This window comes from Octopus sinensis, linkage group LG7, assembly GCF_006345805.1.
Source record: "Octopus sinensis linkage group LG7, ASM634580v1, whole genome shotgun sequence".
Lineage (NCBI taxonomy): Eukaryota > Metazoa > Mollusca > Cephalopoda > Octopoda > Octopodidae > Octopus > Octopus sinensis.
Window position 1 is genome coordinate 47,530,348 of NC_043003.1, and position 19,381 is coordinate 47,549,728.

Consider the following 19,381-nt stretch of genomic DNA (forward strand, 5'->3'; position numbering starts at 1 on the left):
ATGTGTGTGTGCATTTAAAGGTTGTTGTGTGCATTTAAAGATGTTGTGTCTGTGTACACAGATAGATAAATAGATTGATAGACAGAAGAAATGTTTATATATATAAGTACTATATGTATAAGTGGATGGAACTTTTGGAAGAGAGAGACCCAGGAAAACATGGGATGAAGTATTGAAGGACAATCTCAAACGCCGAGCCTCTCAAAGGATTTGACAAAGGACCAAGATCTGGCACTTTGCTGTACTCAAGAAGACACTATCACCACAGCAGAATTCATATCCTAAAGCCACCTTACTAATGCATGTCCATGAGGGGCTCTACCCCTTCACCTTTGTTCTTCCAACCACATTTCATTCCCTGACATCCATCAATCTCTCTTTCACCTGGGAGCAGAATAGGCACATATTACACCCACTGGCTTTCTCAGTTCCCTTTCTTCTGCCACCTAGTGTCTCCACTAATCATCTCCTTTCTGAACCTTCTCTCCCCTCCCTGTGCTGCTTTCTGTCATCAACTGCTTAACTACCTGCTATCACCTTCAATGCCCTCCACCTTCAATGTTCTCCACCTTAAATCTACTGCAATCCCCACCCCTAAGCATCTTTTATGTTTCTCTTCATCATTTGCTACAGTCACACCATCCTGCTCACTTACCCAGCCCAAACCTCTACAGCACCTATTCTCACCATCCTCAATGTCCCTTGAGGGCATATCCCAACACATTCCCACCATCATTTCACTCACTATCACTCACTTTATCTTACTCTCCAACTCACACACTTTTGTTTTCCAGCTGCAATATCCATGTATTTACTCTACAGCAGGACATCTATATCTGTCCCCTCTATATCTTAAATCTCTCAACTGACTCAAAGACACACCCTTCAATACTACTCCCCCATCCCAGTTGAGGGCCCTTTGTTTTGCAAGGAACTTGGTGACTCTGCTGGTGCCACATAAAAAGCACCCAGTACATTTTGTAAAGTGGTTGGTATTCGGAAGGGCATCCAGCTGTAGAAAGCATGCTAAAACATACAATGGAATTTGGTGCAGTTTCTGGCCTTGCTAGCTCTTGTCAAACCAACCAACCCATACCAACATGGAAAATGGACATTAAATGTTGATGATAATCTTTGTACATCCAAATGAGTATGTCAAGGAATGTGTGTACATGTTCATTTATACATAGATGTTTGAGTAAATCCATATAAGAATAATTCTGTCAATATTAACATGTCTGTGTTTGTGTAAAAACAATGTAATCTCTGACTTTACCAACAATCAATCTATTGCTCCCACTCGTATTGAAAATAGTTTTAAACATTCACTTAACTCCATCACCTTGAATAATTTTCCTCTTCAGTGGCTATTTGTATGGCTTTCCTAGAGTTAGACCGACTGTCAATTTAAACACTTACTACTTATTAGTGACTTGTAACCTTTGAGAACTTCTACGAAACTAATATCCTTACTGAGTATGTTTCTACAATGGGCACATACTAACCTTGTCTCTTTCATCATCACAAAGACACAATCAATGTTAGTATCCAGGAAACAGACTAGTACTGCACTGTCCCTAGTCATGAACAATACAACTAAAAGTTTCAAAGTCACTATAAGAGCCAGACTTTAAAATTGTTTATGACTTCCATCCCTACATAACATTATCAAGATCCCATCACTGGAAATATTTCAGTCCTAAGAAGCTACTGGTCCTTTACAAAATACAAGTAAGACCCACACCAAAATACTGCTGATGCATTTAGGATGGCACTACTGCTACTGTACATACACAAACATTCTAGACCATTTCTAAAAGTTTCATTCAACAGAATAGCTGTGATTCACTCATGAGACAATAACTGGCTCACAGATACATAGCTTCCACTTTTACCCATCAGTTTTCATTCTTCTACTACTCTGAACTACTGCATACTCCTCTAGCCACACCCATTTATCTCCTCCATTTCCCCTTGCCCTATCACCCACATATGGTTTCACCTCCACAACCCAGTATGGAACCCTTTGCCTAATCCTTCCTTCTTGTTTGCACTATTCTACACCTCAAACATTAACTCATAATTCATCAAAATGAATATGAACTACATTACTGCTGCCAATCTATGAGAGTGGGCTTACAAAGGTCATGGATATTGCCCCTCTTTCCTTGATTTATCAACATCATCAATATTTTTATACTTCTTTTCTATAATCGCATGAGTTAGATAGAACATTTTGAGATAGTATTTTACAGATGGATGTCTTTCTTGACACCAACTGTTTTAAATATTTCTTAGAACATGAATAGCTACAGTAAACCTAATCTAAAAACCAAGATATACACAGCAACATATACACAGGTTTGTGTTACACATAAACACATTCTCTTGAAATGACTGGAAAGTGCATAACTACATAACCTCTTGAAACATGTATATCATTAAATGTATTTGAAATACCTGAATTACCAATAATTGGTTTCTGTCACTTTTCAAATATTATGGAACTCATGTTTCCAACAATCTAGTCTACCTTTGCTGAGAAGTAGGATGTTGATTTAAACACTGATACTGAAATATCTGGAAATGTACATTGCATTAAAGCAAACTACTAAAGATATATGTATAATCAAGAGAATTGATTATACGATTTCTCACAGTAATTTACCAATTCTATCTCTTTCCTTAGTTGTATATGTATGAATGTGTGTAGAACATTACTGACCTCTGTCTAGTGATGTTCTAACTTTCACTGCCTACTTTTTCTTTTTACAGACATAGCGTATCTTTGACTATACTATCATATGTGTCTGATTTGAAGATAGTAAATAGGATGTGGTTTGAGGAATATTTGGCTCCTATTTCTAGAAGGTCAAATGACCAAGTAGCCACCACAAGATCCAGTCTGTGTTGCAGTGGTACTGGCTTGTGTCTTAGTTCTTAGTTACCTTCTGAAGTCATACTGACTCATAAGGACCAGGTTTCATGGTATATATATATTTCCCACCTAGACAGGATGTAGGTCTGTTGCAGGATTACTCATTTTTGCCAGCTGAGTGAACTGGAGCAACATGCAGTAAAGTGTTTTGCTCAAGAACACAAAGTGTCGCCCAGTCTAGGAATTGAAACCACAACCTTACAATCATGAGTCCAACACCCCAATCACTAAACCATGCACCTCCACAGTGGCTCTGTGCCTCAAAGACTCTGAGAGCTATGTTAGTAGAGCACAAGCTCCTGTTAAGGGCCATTCATGTTGGACAGGTCAAAGATTAGCGGCCAGAATAATATAGACCACCTCTTTTCAGTGGTAAAAATGCTTTTGCATAGGACAAACAGCTGCACCCAGGAAAAAGGCTAAGTTACAGAAGCATCAATGACCATCCAAAACCAACAAGACTTGGAAGAAGAATGCCTTCTCTCAGGGAAATATATTGCAGTGCCGCAAAATCTGAAATGAAAAACATATTCTGAAGTGTAAGCAGTGATTGATAGGCCATACATTAAGGAAGCCAGCATCCTGCATTACATGTTAGGCCCTGCTCTGGAACCCACAAGGGACACAGAAGAGCGGATGCCATAAAAATAGCTGGAAGTGAGATACTGAGTCAGAGCTGAAAAAGCAGCAATCCAGATGGAAAGGAGTTTACAAGACAGTCCAGATATGAGAAGAGTGGGAAAAAATTGATGGTCTATACTCCATAGGGAGTGAAGGGCTTGAGTAAATGACAAATTCTTACAACGACCTATTTGTATTGTTGCTGTAGTGTAATTGTTTAGCCCTGATTCAGGAGGATGTTTGACCAAAACATGCCATCCATGACTATCCCATTTATGTTTTGTTTTCATATGCACTATATCTGAGACTATTTGTATTTTTAGATCCAACATTTATTTGTATTTTTAGGATGGTAGGATATGATTTGAGTAAATATTTGACTGCTATATCTTGCAGGTGAAGAATGTAGATGCTCTTTAGTTGGCCGTTAATAGCAGTGGCTAGTTGACTTTGCATTATTAACAGTGGGTGATAATAAAGGCAGTGTTAAAAGTAATGTTCCTATTGCTGCTGGTGTCCATAAGGACAATGATGATGATAATGCTTCTGTTGTTGCTGTCAGTGTTTGTTATTGTCTTCCATTGTACATCAATGAAGCTGTGATTTCAGTGGAGGCAGCAAGAGTGTTGGTGGTGGTGGTAATGATGAGAAGGAGGGGCTGCAATTCTACATCATCCTGTAAATTATTCCCTCCAACCTACCACCCTTTCTGCTCTCCTCCCTGAAGATCTAGTGACTTCCGACAATAATAATTAAAGAGAATATGGTTGAAGTTGACAATTTAATTAGTAATACTTAATTGCCTCATAGATTCGGAAATCACACCCTCTCTGTTTCTCTCCCTCTTTCTCACTTTATATGCTTTATATATATATATCTATATATATATATATATATATAATATATGCATACATACATACATACATACATACACACAAACACACACAGATATTTATATATATATATGTATATTTTCCTCTTCCATCCTGTTCCCCATCTATCTTTCCTTCCTCTTCCCCTGATCTCTGTTTTTTTTATTTTATATATTTTTTGTTTATGTATGTTTTGTGTGTTTTGTCCGTAATCATGTGGCTAATTATTGTTGCCATCATTTTCACTACACTCACACATACACACACACACACTTACAATATTTTATAAACACCTCTTAATAATGTCAACAGATTTTTATGACTTTTTCTCGTATTTCTTTGCTTTTGTAACTAGTGATGGTAACAATGGGAAAAACAGTCATCCAGTTTTAGTGTTGTTGTTATTGTTCTTGCTATAGTATGAATGATATATTTGTATTCAGGTTAACATTTTGGTATTTTAGCTCAAGAATTAGTTGTCTGGAAATTGATAAATTTCTCCTCATCCTCAAAATAAAACTTGTGCAAGTATCGCTTTGAGTTCAGCTGTTTTCAGAGTACTTGTTTCTCTGTTTATCAGTCCATCTGTTTGTCTGTTGGATTCTTTCTACTCCTAGTTCTCTCTTACTTCTTCCCATAATGCCCCACTCTATCTTTCCTCACCCAGATTCTCTTTTTAGGAATTAACAAGAAATTTTATTTGTTTATTACATAATTGAATTCAGGGCAAGTTTTAAAAATTCTCCCTTTTTCTCTCTCCTGCTAACCCAGTCACTCTGTCTACCTTGGTTACCAAGTCCCCCTGGTAAATAAGTCACTCTGTTCATTCCAGCTGATCAAGTCTCTTTTTCCACTCCAGCTGACTAAATGTCTCTGTCTACTCAATCGGGCAAAGTCCCTCTGTATTCTCCAGCTGTCTAGTTCCTCTGTTTCCAGAGGATCTATCCCTTTAACTGCTTTTTGATTATCAACTTTCTAAAGATTGATAGTCAGTTCAGTTATTAATTCACAGTTTTTTTGTTTTTGTTTTTTGTCTATATGCACATACATATTCAGATATTTACAGAAAAAGTTTTAGGATCTGGTGATTTAACAGTGGATTTTTTTTTTTTCCTTTCCCTAACACTCTTCCACTGCGAGACATAAATGGTATTGGTGATATCTATTTTTCAGCAAGATATGTTAAAATACCTTTATGCTAGTGTGTTTTTGATTGAATGTAAGCTTAGTTAACATATAAACCTTGAATGTAGGGCTGTCATCTCTGACCAGTGGCCATACCATAATCCATTTGCTTTCCTTTACAATCATCAACTATATAATTTAATCATTAGTCAGAAGATCTTTGTGATCTATCTCACCCTTCATGATACAATCCACTATCAACATTTACATCTTTAGATTACATTAGACTAACCCAGCCTCAAAGGATTTCTTTGGCCAACCCTTTTCTGTATTCCTGTATTCTCTGAACTTTTTCTGCTCTGTTTTTACTCTGGCTGGTACACTTTTGAACACCCTCCAGTTTGGTATGCATGTGTGTGTGTGTTCCCAGCAGACCACCCTGTTCTGTTGGACACACCCTGCCTTGTCTTCTGTGTTATGTCCTTAGTCATCATCGACAGTGATGGACAAATTGTGTGTGTGGCATGACAGATTGTTACAGTAAGGTCTAGTAAATGGGGCCAGTCATGGTACCATGAAAAAGGAATGGTCCAGTGAATCATTTTGATGATAAGCTATACCATTCTGTAACTCCTGGTAAATTAGCATGATGCTCCTCTGTAATATGTAGATTCTCAAATCCCCAGCAGGTGCAATTGTGGTGATTAACTGAACCATTTAATTTAAATGTAACCTCATCCCTCTAAACCAAGGGTTCTCAAACCATTTTTTATCTATGGACCCCTTTGATTACCATTTTATTCTGGTGGACCCCTGTAGCTATTCGATGTTTAAAAACTAGTTTTATAGAAACTTCTTTCAAGATTTCTATTTTGTTTTTCACACACTAACTTCTATAGATTGAACTATGTAAAATGTTAGAGAAACATGCAAAAACATACATCTAAAGTAAACTTTTTCAGGGGCCCTCAAAATACTATTGTGGTTTCCCAGTTTACTATTTTGTTGTATGCACCCCAAAAATCTTATATGAACCCTCATGGGCCATGTGAAGCCCAGTTGAGAACCACTGCTCTAAACAGTCTTTGTTGGCAAGTGTGCATCTTCTTCACATCTTGCCAAGTACTGCTCACAAAATTCTACTCTTTGGTCTGGAATCATCTTTATACAGAATATGGGCAATTCTTGGAATGTAACTGCTTGGCTTGTAGGTTTAAAAGTCTGGTTTCTTTTTAGACAAACCTTGTGTTATATGATACTTCAACATCATCTCTCTCTTGCTCTCTCTCTCTCTCTCTTTGACCAGATAACCAAGTACCTCCTCTATAACAAGACACCTGTTTCTCTCTGTCACACTCTAATCTTCTATGATCTAACTCAAGACCACCTACTCAAATACCACAGGTTCTTTGTCTTGCAAGTTACTTGGTGACCCCGTAAAACACATACAATCCATATTGTAAAGAGGTTGGCACTTGGAAAGGCATCCAACAGTAAAAACCATACCAAAACTGACCTCACCTTTGCATGTGCCACGTAAAAAGCACTCAGTCCACTCTGCAGGATGGCTGGTGTTAGGAAGGGCATCCAGCCGTAAAAAGCCATGCCTAAACAGACACAGAAATCTGATGCAGGCTTCAGTGTGGCCAGCTCCTGTCAAGCTGTCCAAATATGGAGAGCAGATATTAAACAATGATGATGATGATATATATATATATATATACATAGATAACTGTGTGATCGAAAACTTTTCAGGAATTGATTCTTTTTCCATTACATCACCAACTTTTTTTGTTTCTGTGGCTAATAATTTTACTTTGCATCATGCTTTAAGTATTTCCATATTGAAACTTGATTATCATCATATTTTTATCACTTGTATGTATGTTTAACTTTTTATCACCGTCATCAACTGTGTAATTTTATTTTTTCTCCTCAATTACACTTGAGCAGAATACAGACAATTGCACAAATTCAATGGAAAGCTAGTCAAACTAATCACCAAAAGATTCACTGCATATTTAACTTCAAGACAATTTCTTTTATCGGAAGATATATGATGATTATTGAAAGTCCTCTTTTTGCCTCAACAGAACTCAGAGCAATGGTATTAATGATATATTTAGTCCTTTGTGCTGTTGTTGGACTTTCATAATTATGAAAGCTTTGGGTAACATTTTTTATATAATCACGGAAATGATTAACACAGATTTTATAGTGAAATTGTTTCTAGAATTATTACAGGTTTTCTTCAGCTATTTCCCAGGGGATAACAACTTCATTAAGTTCATCAAGAATCTGAGTTAACATCGTTTACCAATACAAACATTTCACTGCTAGTTTCGTATGGATTATTGCTTGAGTGTATGCTATGAAATTCCATCAACCTTAGTTTTATCTGTTTTATTATTACATCTTATAATCCTTGGTGTGGAAAAATTATGTTTTTAATATTTCTTAAACTCAATGTTCCAAAATACTTCAGTTGCTAAATCCTTGTTTTCAAAGCCCCCTCCCCCACCCCCATTTGCTTTGAAATTTTTTTAATGATTTGATCACAGGCATGGCTATGATTAAGAAGCTTGCTTTCCAACCACATGATTTCAGGTTCAGTCTCATTGTGTGGCAACTTGAGCTTGTGTCTTCTACTATAGCCCCAGGCCAACCAACTAAAGTCTTGTTTGTGGATTTGGTAGAAACTGAAAGAAGCCCATTGTATATGTGTGTTTGTGTGTGTCTGTGCATGTTTGAGTCTACCCTTGTTTTGACATCATGTGATGGTTATAAATGGGTATCACTGTCATACAAGTGATGTTTATTTCTATTCCCCTTTGAAAAACATGTTTGACCAAGGAGAAATGTTACCTCTTTTGGAAACAAGTGAAGGTTGGTGGCAGGAAAGACATCAGACTGAAGAAAATCTGTCTCAACTGGTTATGGCTGACCCATGCAAATATTATCCTCTTCATTAATTTTTTCACTTTTTGATAAACTGAATATTTTGATTGTTAAGTGTTTAAATAAAAGGAAAGTTCTTGTAATATATCCTCCAGAAAAGATATGCTGGGAAAATGGTTAGCCATTCTTAGAAATTTTCCCTTTGTAGAAAGAAATTCAAACAATCCTAGGTAAGAGGGCACAGGCATGGCTGTGGTAAGAAGCTTGCTTCCCAACCACATGGATCTGGGTTCAGTCCCATTGCAAAGCACCTTGGGCAAGTGTCTTCTTCTATAGCTTCAGGCTGACCAAAGCCTTGTGAATGGATTTGGTAAACAGAAACTGAAAGAAGCCCGTCATATGTGTGTGTGTGTGTCTTTGTGCTTGTCCTCCCATCACTGCTTGACAACCAGTGTTGGTTTGTTTACATCCCTGTAACTTAGTGGTTCAGTAAAAGAAACTGATAGAGGAGTCGATTTGTTCTCTCTATCGACTCCTTCTGAGATTAAAATTGCCTGAAGTCAATTTTGTTTTTCATCTTTTCAGGGTTGATAAAATAAGTACCATTTGAGAACAGGAATCAATGTAATTGATTTATCTCTCTCCTTAAAATTGCTGGCCTTGTGCCAAAAGTAGAAAGAATTATATATAGTTACTAATAACTTTTATTTATTTATTTATTTATTTTATTTGCTAGCTTATTTTATTTTGATCTTTTCATTTTATCTTATTTTGGATAACCTGGAGCTAACAGCCCAAATGTAAAATTTCCAAAAATATTATTAGAATGTTTCATTAGAAATTTTATTTTAAACACATTATTATAATACAAAGCAAATTTTAATTTAAGCACATAATTATAACACAAATAGAGATTTCATTGAAACAAGTTATGATAATACAAACAAAAAGTAAGAATTAAGACTGATATTTGCCTGTAACCATTTTGAATCAGGCTGTCAAATGACGCACAGACTCATTGGCGGTAGTAAATTTTTAAAAACTAAGCTTGATGCTTGCAATATGATTGTGTAGAAATATATATTGTTGCAACTGCAAGTGGTTATAAGTCACATAAGTTGCAAGTTGAAGAGTGTCTGTCAGTGTGTGCTCGTGGTATGAGATAGATTTACATGCTGATAGTAATACATAAAATAGTAAAGTCTTTGGGTAGAATGCTTTGTGGTATTTGCTCCAACTCTCTTGCACAAACACACAAATTGAGGACAGTAGATGTGCAAAATTGTAAAAGGGTCAATAAAATGCCTTGTATCTGTTCTGGCCCTTTGCAATCTACAGCAATGCCTGCAATGACACTGTGACACTGCTTTATTGGCTCATGTCTGCAGCCTTTCCCTTACATAGACATTGGTGGCACAAGAAGGAGAGATTTGTATTAATAGATAACTGTCAGTCTTCCTCTAAAAATCTTGTCCACATCTATGCATGCATGTACAAATGCATGGTCAACTTTGACAAACAGAGCCCCTACATACATGAGTAAGTGTGTGTTTGTGTGTGTAAACATACATACATATAATCCCTTCTACCATAAGCTCAAGGCCTGAAATTTTGGAGGAAGAGGCTAATCAATTGCATCGACCCAGTACTCAACTATACTTGATTTATTATTAAGGTTACCTGTGCAACTTGTAAATATACAGTTCTTTTTCCTACTTGCACTCCATCATCACATGACTAAAAAGAGGCAACGATCACGCTGGGATGGTGCTCTTATAATTTAATGCAAAAAGAAAACCTAGAAAAAAATGAATTTAATTATTTTATCATGACTTTCATTCCTTTTTCTGTGATCAGTGATTTAATGTGGAAGTTTAAATTGTCATATAATTTGAATAATATTGTCAAAGAAGTAGAATTTTTTAATTTATAAAGAGACAATATTTAAGCAATAACAACAAATACAACAAATTTTATAAGTATTGAAAGCTCCTTTTTTTGTATAACTACTCCCCTGTAACATTATTTTTTGGCATAATATCAAGTAGGTCTTTACAATTGCAAAGTTATTATTAAGAAGACAATTTTTACTGCAGTTCTCTCTCCATGAGCTACTAGCATTTTTTAAACCATTATACAAAAAGCATATAATATGCAAATCAAAATATTATTGAGTATCAAATGTGAACAGTGCCAACCGCAAACATACATAAATAATGACTAATCACATACCTCTGAAAAATTAACAAAATTAATAAAGGTTAAGAAGTCTGTTTTTAAAAAAGGTCTTCCATATCAAATTGATATTTTTAATTTGAAATTATTGGAAAAATGTTCACGTTTGCACCCCAACTGGAAATTATGCATTTGATATGGGGAAATGTTTGATTTTTAGAACTCTACAGAGTTCTATGATTTAATTTTAGTAACTGCTTTGTGACTGAATCCTACCATAATACATACATCCACACATATATACATGCGCACATTATATACGTGTGTGTGTGTATATATATATATATATATATTATATATATATAGGTGATACCTTGCAGTACAAGTTCAATTCGTTCCATGACAGAGCTTGTTTTACGATTTACTCGTTTTACAAATCAATTTTCCCCATTAAAATTAACTAAAATATAGTTAATCTATTCTAGCCACCCCAAAACCACCCAAAAATAACTTCTTATGGGTTTTAAAACAGAAAAGGTGCTGCACGGAATTTTGTCAGTGAATAGGTGATGGTCTCAAAGCGACGAATAAATTTTGATAAATTAAATTTAAATGTTGAAGTGAATCTAACGGATTTTGTGTGTTTCTTAAATGGCTTTTAAACACCTTCCACACTGCAATTGTTATATATATATATATATATATATATATATATATATATATTATATATATATATATATATATATATGGTGGTTGTCTACTCCTTATGCATAGTTTGAGCATCTCCTGTACCTACACCTCAGCACCATCATGGCGTCTGATGTGGCTTTTTAAACCAGACAATGTTCTGAAAAGACACCCACATAGATTGCACATCTGATGTGGACCACCAAGAGCTGCAGATAAGTTCTGATCTTTGTGGATCTTAAGATGTCTTTTGAGGTCTCTGTTGGATTTGCAAACCTTCTAGCATACACTGCATTCAAAGGTGTGCACAGACATATAGGCAGAATAGTTGGTGGAGGTTCGTTTTCCATGGGTTCACAGATGAGATTTGAGCCCAGCAAGAGACAGGCATTGTCTGTCACAAACTGTGCACACAAAAGGTCATTGTCATTTACCTTCTCGATCACAACATTCTTCCTTAGATCTCTTTTGAGTTATCCTGGCCTCTTCAAATGCTTTCACTCCACTCCACACTTTTGTTCTCCATCCAACTTGATTGGAAGCAAGGGTTTCTATGTTTTCTGAATCCATTCCAAGGGACTTCATAGTAGTCCTTATGCCAGCCTTAAACCTTTTTTTAAGTTTATGCTGTTTCTCCTCTGCAAGCTCACAAAAGGATGGAAAAATACAGGTGCGAATTAAAAGGGCAGCAAAAGCATTTGGTGGCTTTGAGTCACATGTTTGGTGCCAGTGATGTATAAATGAGAATACAAAGCTGGCTCTTTACAAATCATTTGTCTTACCATCCCTGTTGTAATCTTGTGAATCATGGACTTGTTATGAAAGGCATTTTAAATTGTTAGAACAATTCCACCAAAAATGCCTTCATTGCATTTTAAACATTAAATGGAGTTCTTTTACTCCATTGCATCTGCTGACATCACCTCAATTAAAGCTATGATTTTGAGGAGCCAAATGATATGGTGTGGCCATATTGTTCGAATGGTTGATGAACGCATGCCAAAACAGCTGTTTTATATATATATATATATATATATATATATACACATGAGCAAAACGCCCTCCTCCTACCCGTCCAGTGGACGGTGCTGAATCATATCTGCTGAATAAAAAGCAATTAGTGTTTTCTTTTCATTAAAAATAATTAAGCATGCCTTCATTTCAATAAAATTTTTGGTTTTGTTAAATGAAGTTAAGGCAAAAAAAAACTTCTTGAGAAACCAAATAGTCTTTCCTTCATGCGAAGTTTGAAGAAAATATCTCTTTTGCATCTTACTTTTTTGGTCTCTTAAATATACTGCATTTTGTGGCATTATTTCAAGCCAGCCAGTTTTTTTTTTGCATAAACTGCATGTGCATTTTTCTTGTGTATGCATAGTATCGATCGCAACAGCTGATGTACTTGTGCATACAAATGCACATTCCCATGGCTTTATCAATCGCATTCTCACCTGGAATCGTCTTTTGTAATTTTTTCAAGACTTATACACACCCTGATACCATTGGTATCTACATGTCAAATTTGAGCGCAATCAGATGGAGGATGCCCGAGATCCTTGAAGACACACACACAGACAGAACGGATTTTATATAATAGATTTCCGAATTTGTGTGAATGTGTATAAAATAATATATCAGTTGAATAAAGTTAAAACATGGTCTGGTTTTCACATTTTTTTTTAATGGTATTTTAACATCAAAAAAATATTTTGTAATGTTCATAAAGTTCAATTAGCACTTTCATACGTTCATAGTAATCATCAGATTTCAAAATGTATTTAACTGACAGTCGAGTTCTTGACAACTGTAGCACCTCTTAGAACACTCCAACAAGCTGAGTTTTTGGAATATGGTTTTGGCCAATCTCCTTGCAGCTTAAACATCATCGTTTTCTAAGCGTACTGATATTCTGTAATTTGTTTATATTCAAATGTTAAGGATATTTTTTAATCCAGATCATTAACTGGTTGTTATATTATTGTTGTTATTTCCGTTCAGAACAGGTTTGAACATTTTAATAAACTGTTTTATTTTTTATCTTTCTTCCAACCTCACTTGTGTTCTGTAGTTTGTGGAAAGGAAAAAATCATATATATAATATTATATATAGCATGCATTATACTCTCAAAGTGGTTGGCAATATGAAGGGCATCCAGCCATAAAAACCATGCCATATCAGACTGGAGTCTGGTGTAGCCTTACATCTTGCCAGCCCTGGTCAAACTGCTCAACCCATGCCAGCATGGACAACAGATATTAAATGATCATAATGATGATGATCCATGTATATGTATGTATATTTGTATGCATATATGTATGTATATATATTATACACACATACACTCATCTAGTGTGTTTGCTCATTTGTTGTGACTAATGGCTGTACAAATGGTGTTATTTACTTGCAGTCAACTGCAAAAGCATGTTTGGTCTTCTTAACATGTTATGCGATGTTTGTAAAGAAAAGACTATTTCATGTGGTGTCATTTATTCTCAGCTCTCCATTTAAAAATGTTTGGATTCATTGTTCAACAAATTTATTATTAGTTCTCCTGGAAACAAGTGGGTGACAAGAATTGCATCTGGCCATAGAAAACTGCTGTAACATACTCATCTGACCCATTCAAGCATGATAAACCAAATGTTAAATCATTGCTGCAGCTGCATTTGTTCATTTAAGATTCAATTTTTTTTTTTTACAGAATTTACTTAATTGTCCTTAATCTCAAAAAAAATGTTTCCATCTTCTTTAGTATAGAAACATTAGGGGGTTTTATCTCCAAAAAGTAGATACAAATCAATGTTTGTAGTCATATTTTTTTATATTGATTAGCTTCTGTTCATTTATTTTCATTTGAACCCTTCATGTTTCCAAACTCTATCCTCTGGATATGGAGTAAGTTATATGTTATATCACTGGGGCAATTTTTTTGTGTTTTTTTTTTCATCCTTGCTTTTTATCCATCCCTAATACACTATCATTGGTACTGTGTTTTTTGTTTTGAATTTTTTTTAATATTCCTATTTCTATTTCTAAATCTTAAAAAGTTTCTAAAATTAGAATTTCGTTCAAGGAGATATTTTCCTCAACCAAATTTTGTAACATCTGTAAGAAAGCAAATGTTTCGTTATATTTTTGCTTCTGTTGTTATTGATAATGATGTCTGATCTCACTACTAGTCTGCACAAGTAGCTTCCATATTTTAATGTCTCTATCATTTTATTATTTTTGCTATGAAGTTGTGACAAAGACTCTTGAAGTTGATGTACAGTATAATAATTTGTGTGTGTATAGACAATACTAGTCAATCTGAGATGATGAGGCCATACAAATGTTTCTTTGTAGGTTTCATACAGTACAAAGTCATTGTAGTTGTGGCTGTGTGGTAAGAAATTTACTTCCCTACTACAACTACATGGTTTGGGGTTCAGTCTCATTGCAGGGCACTTAGGGGTAGTATCTTCTACTACAGCCTTGGACCAATCAAAGCCTTGTGATTATGTTTGGTAGACATAAGAGTAGATGTTAAATGATGATGATATATATATGTTATTTTTTATTAATATTTAGTACAAGCAACAAGTGACTCAGTTGCTGAGAGGTTCATGCATTAGCTACTTATTAAATCTGTATATGTATATATGTATGAATGAATAAATGAATATCTCCTTGCTTTGACTTCATGTAATAGTTGTAAACATGTGTCACCATCATGTAAGCAGTGCCTGTCATTTTCAGCCTTCTGTAAAGTCATGTCTAGCCATGGGGGAATATTTCCTTATTTGGAAACAGCTGAGGGTTGCCAACAGGAAAAGCAGCCACCTGTAAAAAAAAAAAAAAAACCTGCTTGACTCATGCAAACATGGAAAAATGAACATTAAAACAATAATGATGCAATCATTGCAGGTCATCTTGCTTACGGTTTTTGTTAGGTGTGCAAAGCAAGTGACTTAACATCTGGTGAGCTGTAATCGTTTATTAAATTCTTCCATAATATAAGTTTTTACAAAAGAAAGACAAAAAAAAGAAAAAAAGTGGAAAAAAAAAGAAAAAAGTAAGAGAGAAAAAAAAACATCAATTCAGTACCGAGTTCTTCATTAGTTGCGCACCCATCTTGTATAACTGAAGCAAAATCTTACTGGTCTATGTTTGCTTCTCATGTTCTAATAGAGTACTGTTCATCAAAAGTCTTTCTTCTTACCATGCTTTTCTAGGATCAATCCCTAAGTATGCCACCTTGGGCATGTGTCTTCTACTGTTGCAATAGATTGATCAAGATGTTGTGTATGAAATGTATGCATGTGTTTTGCTACACAAAGCAATAGTTTGTAAATTTGAATTGAGCAGCAGGAAAGGCATTTCCAGATTACCAGCCTTTTGTTATTATTGTTGTTGTTGTTATTGAAGAAGCTACTTCAGACAGACAGGCCCAAGATATTGATATATGTTTTAGCAAATCCTGGTAAAAGTGCCTTGGCCCTTTTCAGTTCAAATTTAAATTTCACTGAAGCCTTCTGCATTTACTTGAACTATTGTTTCCTGTATCGAACTAATATTTAAAAACTGTGTTCTGTCTTTCAGACTTGTGATAGTAATTTGAAACAAAAGACTGAAGTGGTTGCCAAACTAGAAGAGAAAACTGAACAACTAGTAAATACACTGAAAGAAATGGAGAAAAAGTGAGTCTTTGTTTTTTGTTTGTTTGTTTTTAAATTTTTTTTTTCTATTTGAGTACTGTTCTTTTAAATTCTTGTCCTCGTTGTTCTTGTTACTGTTATAATTTCTTATTATCATCGTCAGCAGCATCATTGTTGTGTAAACATTTTATGATTGCTAAAAATCTTTCTACAACACTTCATGAATACACTTCCCTGAAGCAAGATATTTAGGGAAGAAAAATTTGTTTTTTTTTATTGCCATTATTATTATTATTATTAGTAGTAGTAGTATATTTTCAATCTTTACGTTCTGAATTCAAATGCTGCCAAGGCTGACTTTACCTTTCAATCTTTCGGGATCAATAAAATAAATACCAGTTGAGTACTGGGGTTGATGTTATTGACTTGCCTCCTCCCACAAAATTTCAGGCCTTGTGCCTATTGTAAAAAGGATTATTATTAGGGAAGGATAGGAAAATAATAGATTTATAAGCCACGGGTATATGGCGTAGTGGTTAAGAGCGTGGACTACTAACCCCAAGATTCCAAGTTCGATCCCAAGCAGTGACCTGAATAATAATAATAATAATAATAATTATAATATTGAAAAATACCTTAGGAATGAGAACCCAGGTTCGAAATTTCCCCAAGACACCTGATGAAGGCTGGAGGGTATATCAACAAACAAGATGAGGACAAATATCCGTTAAGTGTAAATAATGTACATAATTCCTCATCTCTTAAATATAGAACTGTAATATTATTATTATCATCATTATTATTATTATTATTATTATTATTATTAAAGGCAGTGAACTGAGACAATCATTAGCGTGCCGGACAAAATGCTTAATGGTATTTCGCCTGTCGCTGAGTTCAAATTCCGCCAAGGTCGACTTTGCCTTTCGTCCTTTTCAGGGGTCAATAAATTAAGTACCAGTGAAATACTGGGGTCAAAGTAATCAACTAGTCTCCCTCCCACCAAGTTTCAGGCCTTGTACCTTTTGTAGAAAGGATTCTTCTTCTTATTAGGGTAGTGGATTGACAGAATTGCTAGAGCACTGTATTAAATGCCTTGCAGTTTATCATTTTGCTATTTATAATCAAATCCTGATGAGGTTAAATTTAACCTTCATCTGGTCAGATTTGATAAAATAAAGTACTTGTGAAGTACTGAAGTCGGTAGGATCAACTAACACTCTGCCATCAAAAATTTCTGACCTTGTGTCTAAACTGGAAACTGTTATTATTTATTAAGACTGGTATTACTATTGATAGTAGGTGACAGAATTGGTGAAGCATCAAATTTTGTTTTTAGACATTTTAAATGGTTTTGTTAAATTATCTAATAATAATGATGATAATAGTTTCTTACATTAGTAAAAGATCACAAATTTTCTAGGGAAGGAGGGTGAAAAAAAGACATCTTCCAATGAGAGCAACTTATTCTCTTTTGAAACAAAGAGGAGGCCTCAATTTTATCAATGGCCTACAAGAAATAGCAAGTAATTGTCCCTCAAATGAAACCTCACCATCTTAAGGAAAGAAGAAAGGACACATTGAACCTTGATGTAAAAAAGAGACAGGATGGTCATAGTTGAAATACCTTTAATCATAGATCTGTTTGATCAGAATTGACTTGAAGCTAAACAACTGCAAACGATGACAACAACTTCAACCTACTCTCTTTCAAAAGAGAGAGAGAGAGTGTGTGTGTGTGTGTTAAGGCATATGGCCTACTGGTTAGGGTGTTGCACTCAAAGTCATGAAACTGGTTTTGATTCTTGGACCATGGATTGTGTTGTGTTCTTGATTAAAGCACTTCTAATACAAAGAGAATGGTGTAATTTCAATCACTTGTAAGCCATGAAACTGGATAACTGGTCTGATGAGTCCTAGGGCTCAATGGTATCTCCATGTATGTATAACATTACCAAAACCACATCACAATGACCAAATTCTTGTTTAGAGTCAGAAAATACTTCAGCCCCTGATTAGTTTGCTCCCACATAGGAGAAAGTCTATATGGGACAGTGCTGCTGTTTTTCATGAATAAAAGTATATTTACTGATTGGAATAAAAACTCACTCTTTAGAGTACGTGGGCTAAAACCACAGCGGTACTACTTCCTCTTTCTGCTTCTTCTTCTCTCACTACAATAATGTCTTCCATTTCTGTGAATCAGCAAGTTGTATACTCTATCTGTTGCATCCTCCTGTCTGACCCTATTTGTTGCATCCGCTGCTCTCACCTCCTTGTTAAGGTTCCTGTATCCTCTTCCCCTAAACCTTACACTAAAAGCCTTTCTTAGTCTTTCTTTCTTTCCAGAACTGCAGCCCTTTGGGATTCATTACCCCTTTCCTTTGAACTTTGAATTAAACAAGAATCCCATTACACTGGAAGAGCCTACACATATCATGGGTGTTAGCCTTACTCCCATGACTAAGTGATGATATGAAGAAATAGATAATTGAATTGGCCCTATTACATTACTGGTATTTTTTTATGTTTGAAAAAGAATCCCAAAATTTGAATGCAGTCAGTATCTTGTATCATTTATCATTTACTTAAGTCTTGAGACTATGGCCATTCTAGGGCACCACCTTGAAGAATTTTAGTTGAATATATTGACCCCAGTTGTAGCTTTTTTTTAAAGTCTGGTACTTATTCTATCAATCTGTTTTGCTGAACTGCTGAGCTATGCACACATAAACACACCAACGCTGATTGTCAAATGGGAGTAGTGGACAAACAGACACAAAGACATACATAGATATCTATGATGGGATTCCTTCAGTTTCCATTTACCAAATCTTCTCACAAGGTTTTGGTCAGCCTGAGGCTATAGTAGAAGACACTTGCCCAAAGTGTCACACAGTGTGACTGAACCCAGAACCATGTAGCTTGGAAGCAAACTCCTTACCACACAGCCACAAAATTTAATAATGTGATGCATTTTAGTCTGCACTCTACTGCTTTGGCCATCTACAAGAATTTTAAAGATTTCTAAAACCAGTCCAAAAGGCCATGTTTTTGTCGGGAAGATGTAGCAGGTAGTAAACTGAATGGCCATCATCATCATATTACTAATACTTATTTCATTGATTGAAGGGATGAAGGAAATGATGATCCCAGCTGATTCGATGTCGGAACAAAGGAAGATCAAAGTAAATATGAAATAGGTGTGGGGATTCAGTTTGTTGGCATGCTACCACTTTTATCACTCTACCACTGAAACTACTACTACCACAATAATAATAATTATCATGAATCTCATAATAGTCATCATAATAAAGATGATGACATAAACATAGTCTCAACTTCCAATCCCACCCAGTCCCTTTCACCCTCCCCTCTCAGATTATCAAATTGACAAATTAATTTCTGATTTATGATCTCGTTTATT

The 19,381-nt window shown here is 35.3% G+C and overlaps 1 protein-coding gene across 6 annotated transcripts in view; it reads left to right on the top strand.

Annotated features, from left to right (window-relative positions):
- LOC115213814 (RUN and FYVE domain-containing protein 2) overlaps positions 1-19,381 on the top strand; it is a 250,820-nt gene that overhangs the window by 164,878 nt on the left and 66,561 nt on the right. For all 6 annotated transcript variants that reach the window (XM_029782694.2, XM_036504738.1, XM_029782693.2 and 3 more), the window contains one exon: positions 15,899-15,996. In XM_029782694.2, coding sequence (XP_029638554.2) covers positions 15,899-15,996 — 98 coding nt within the window. The remainder of the gene's footprint in view (positions 1-15,898; positions 15,997-19,381) is intronic.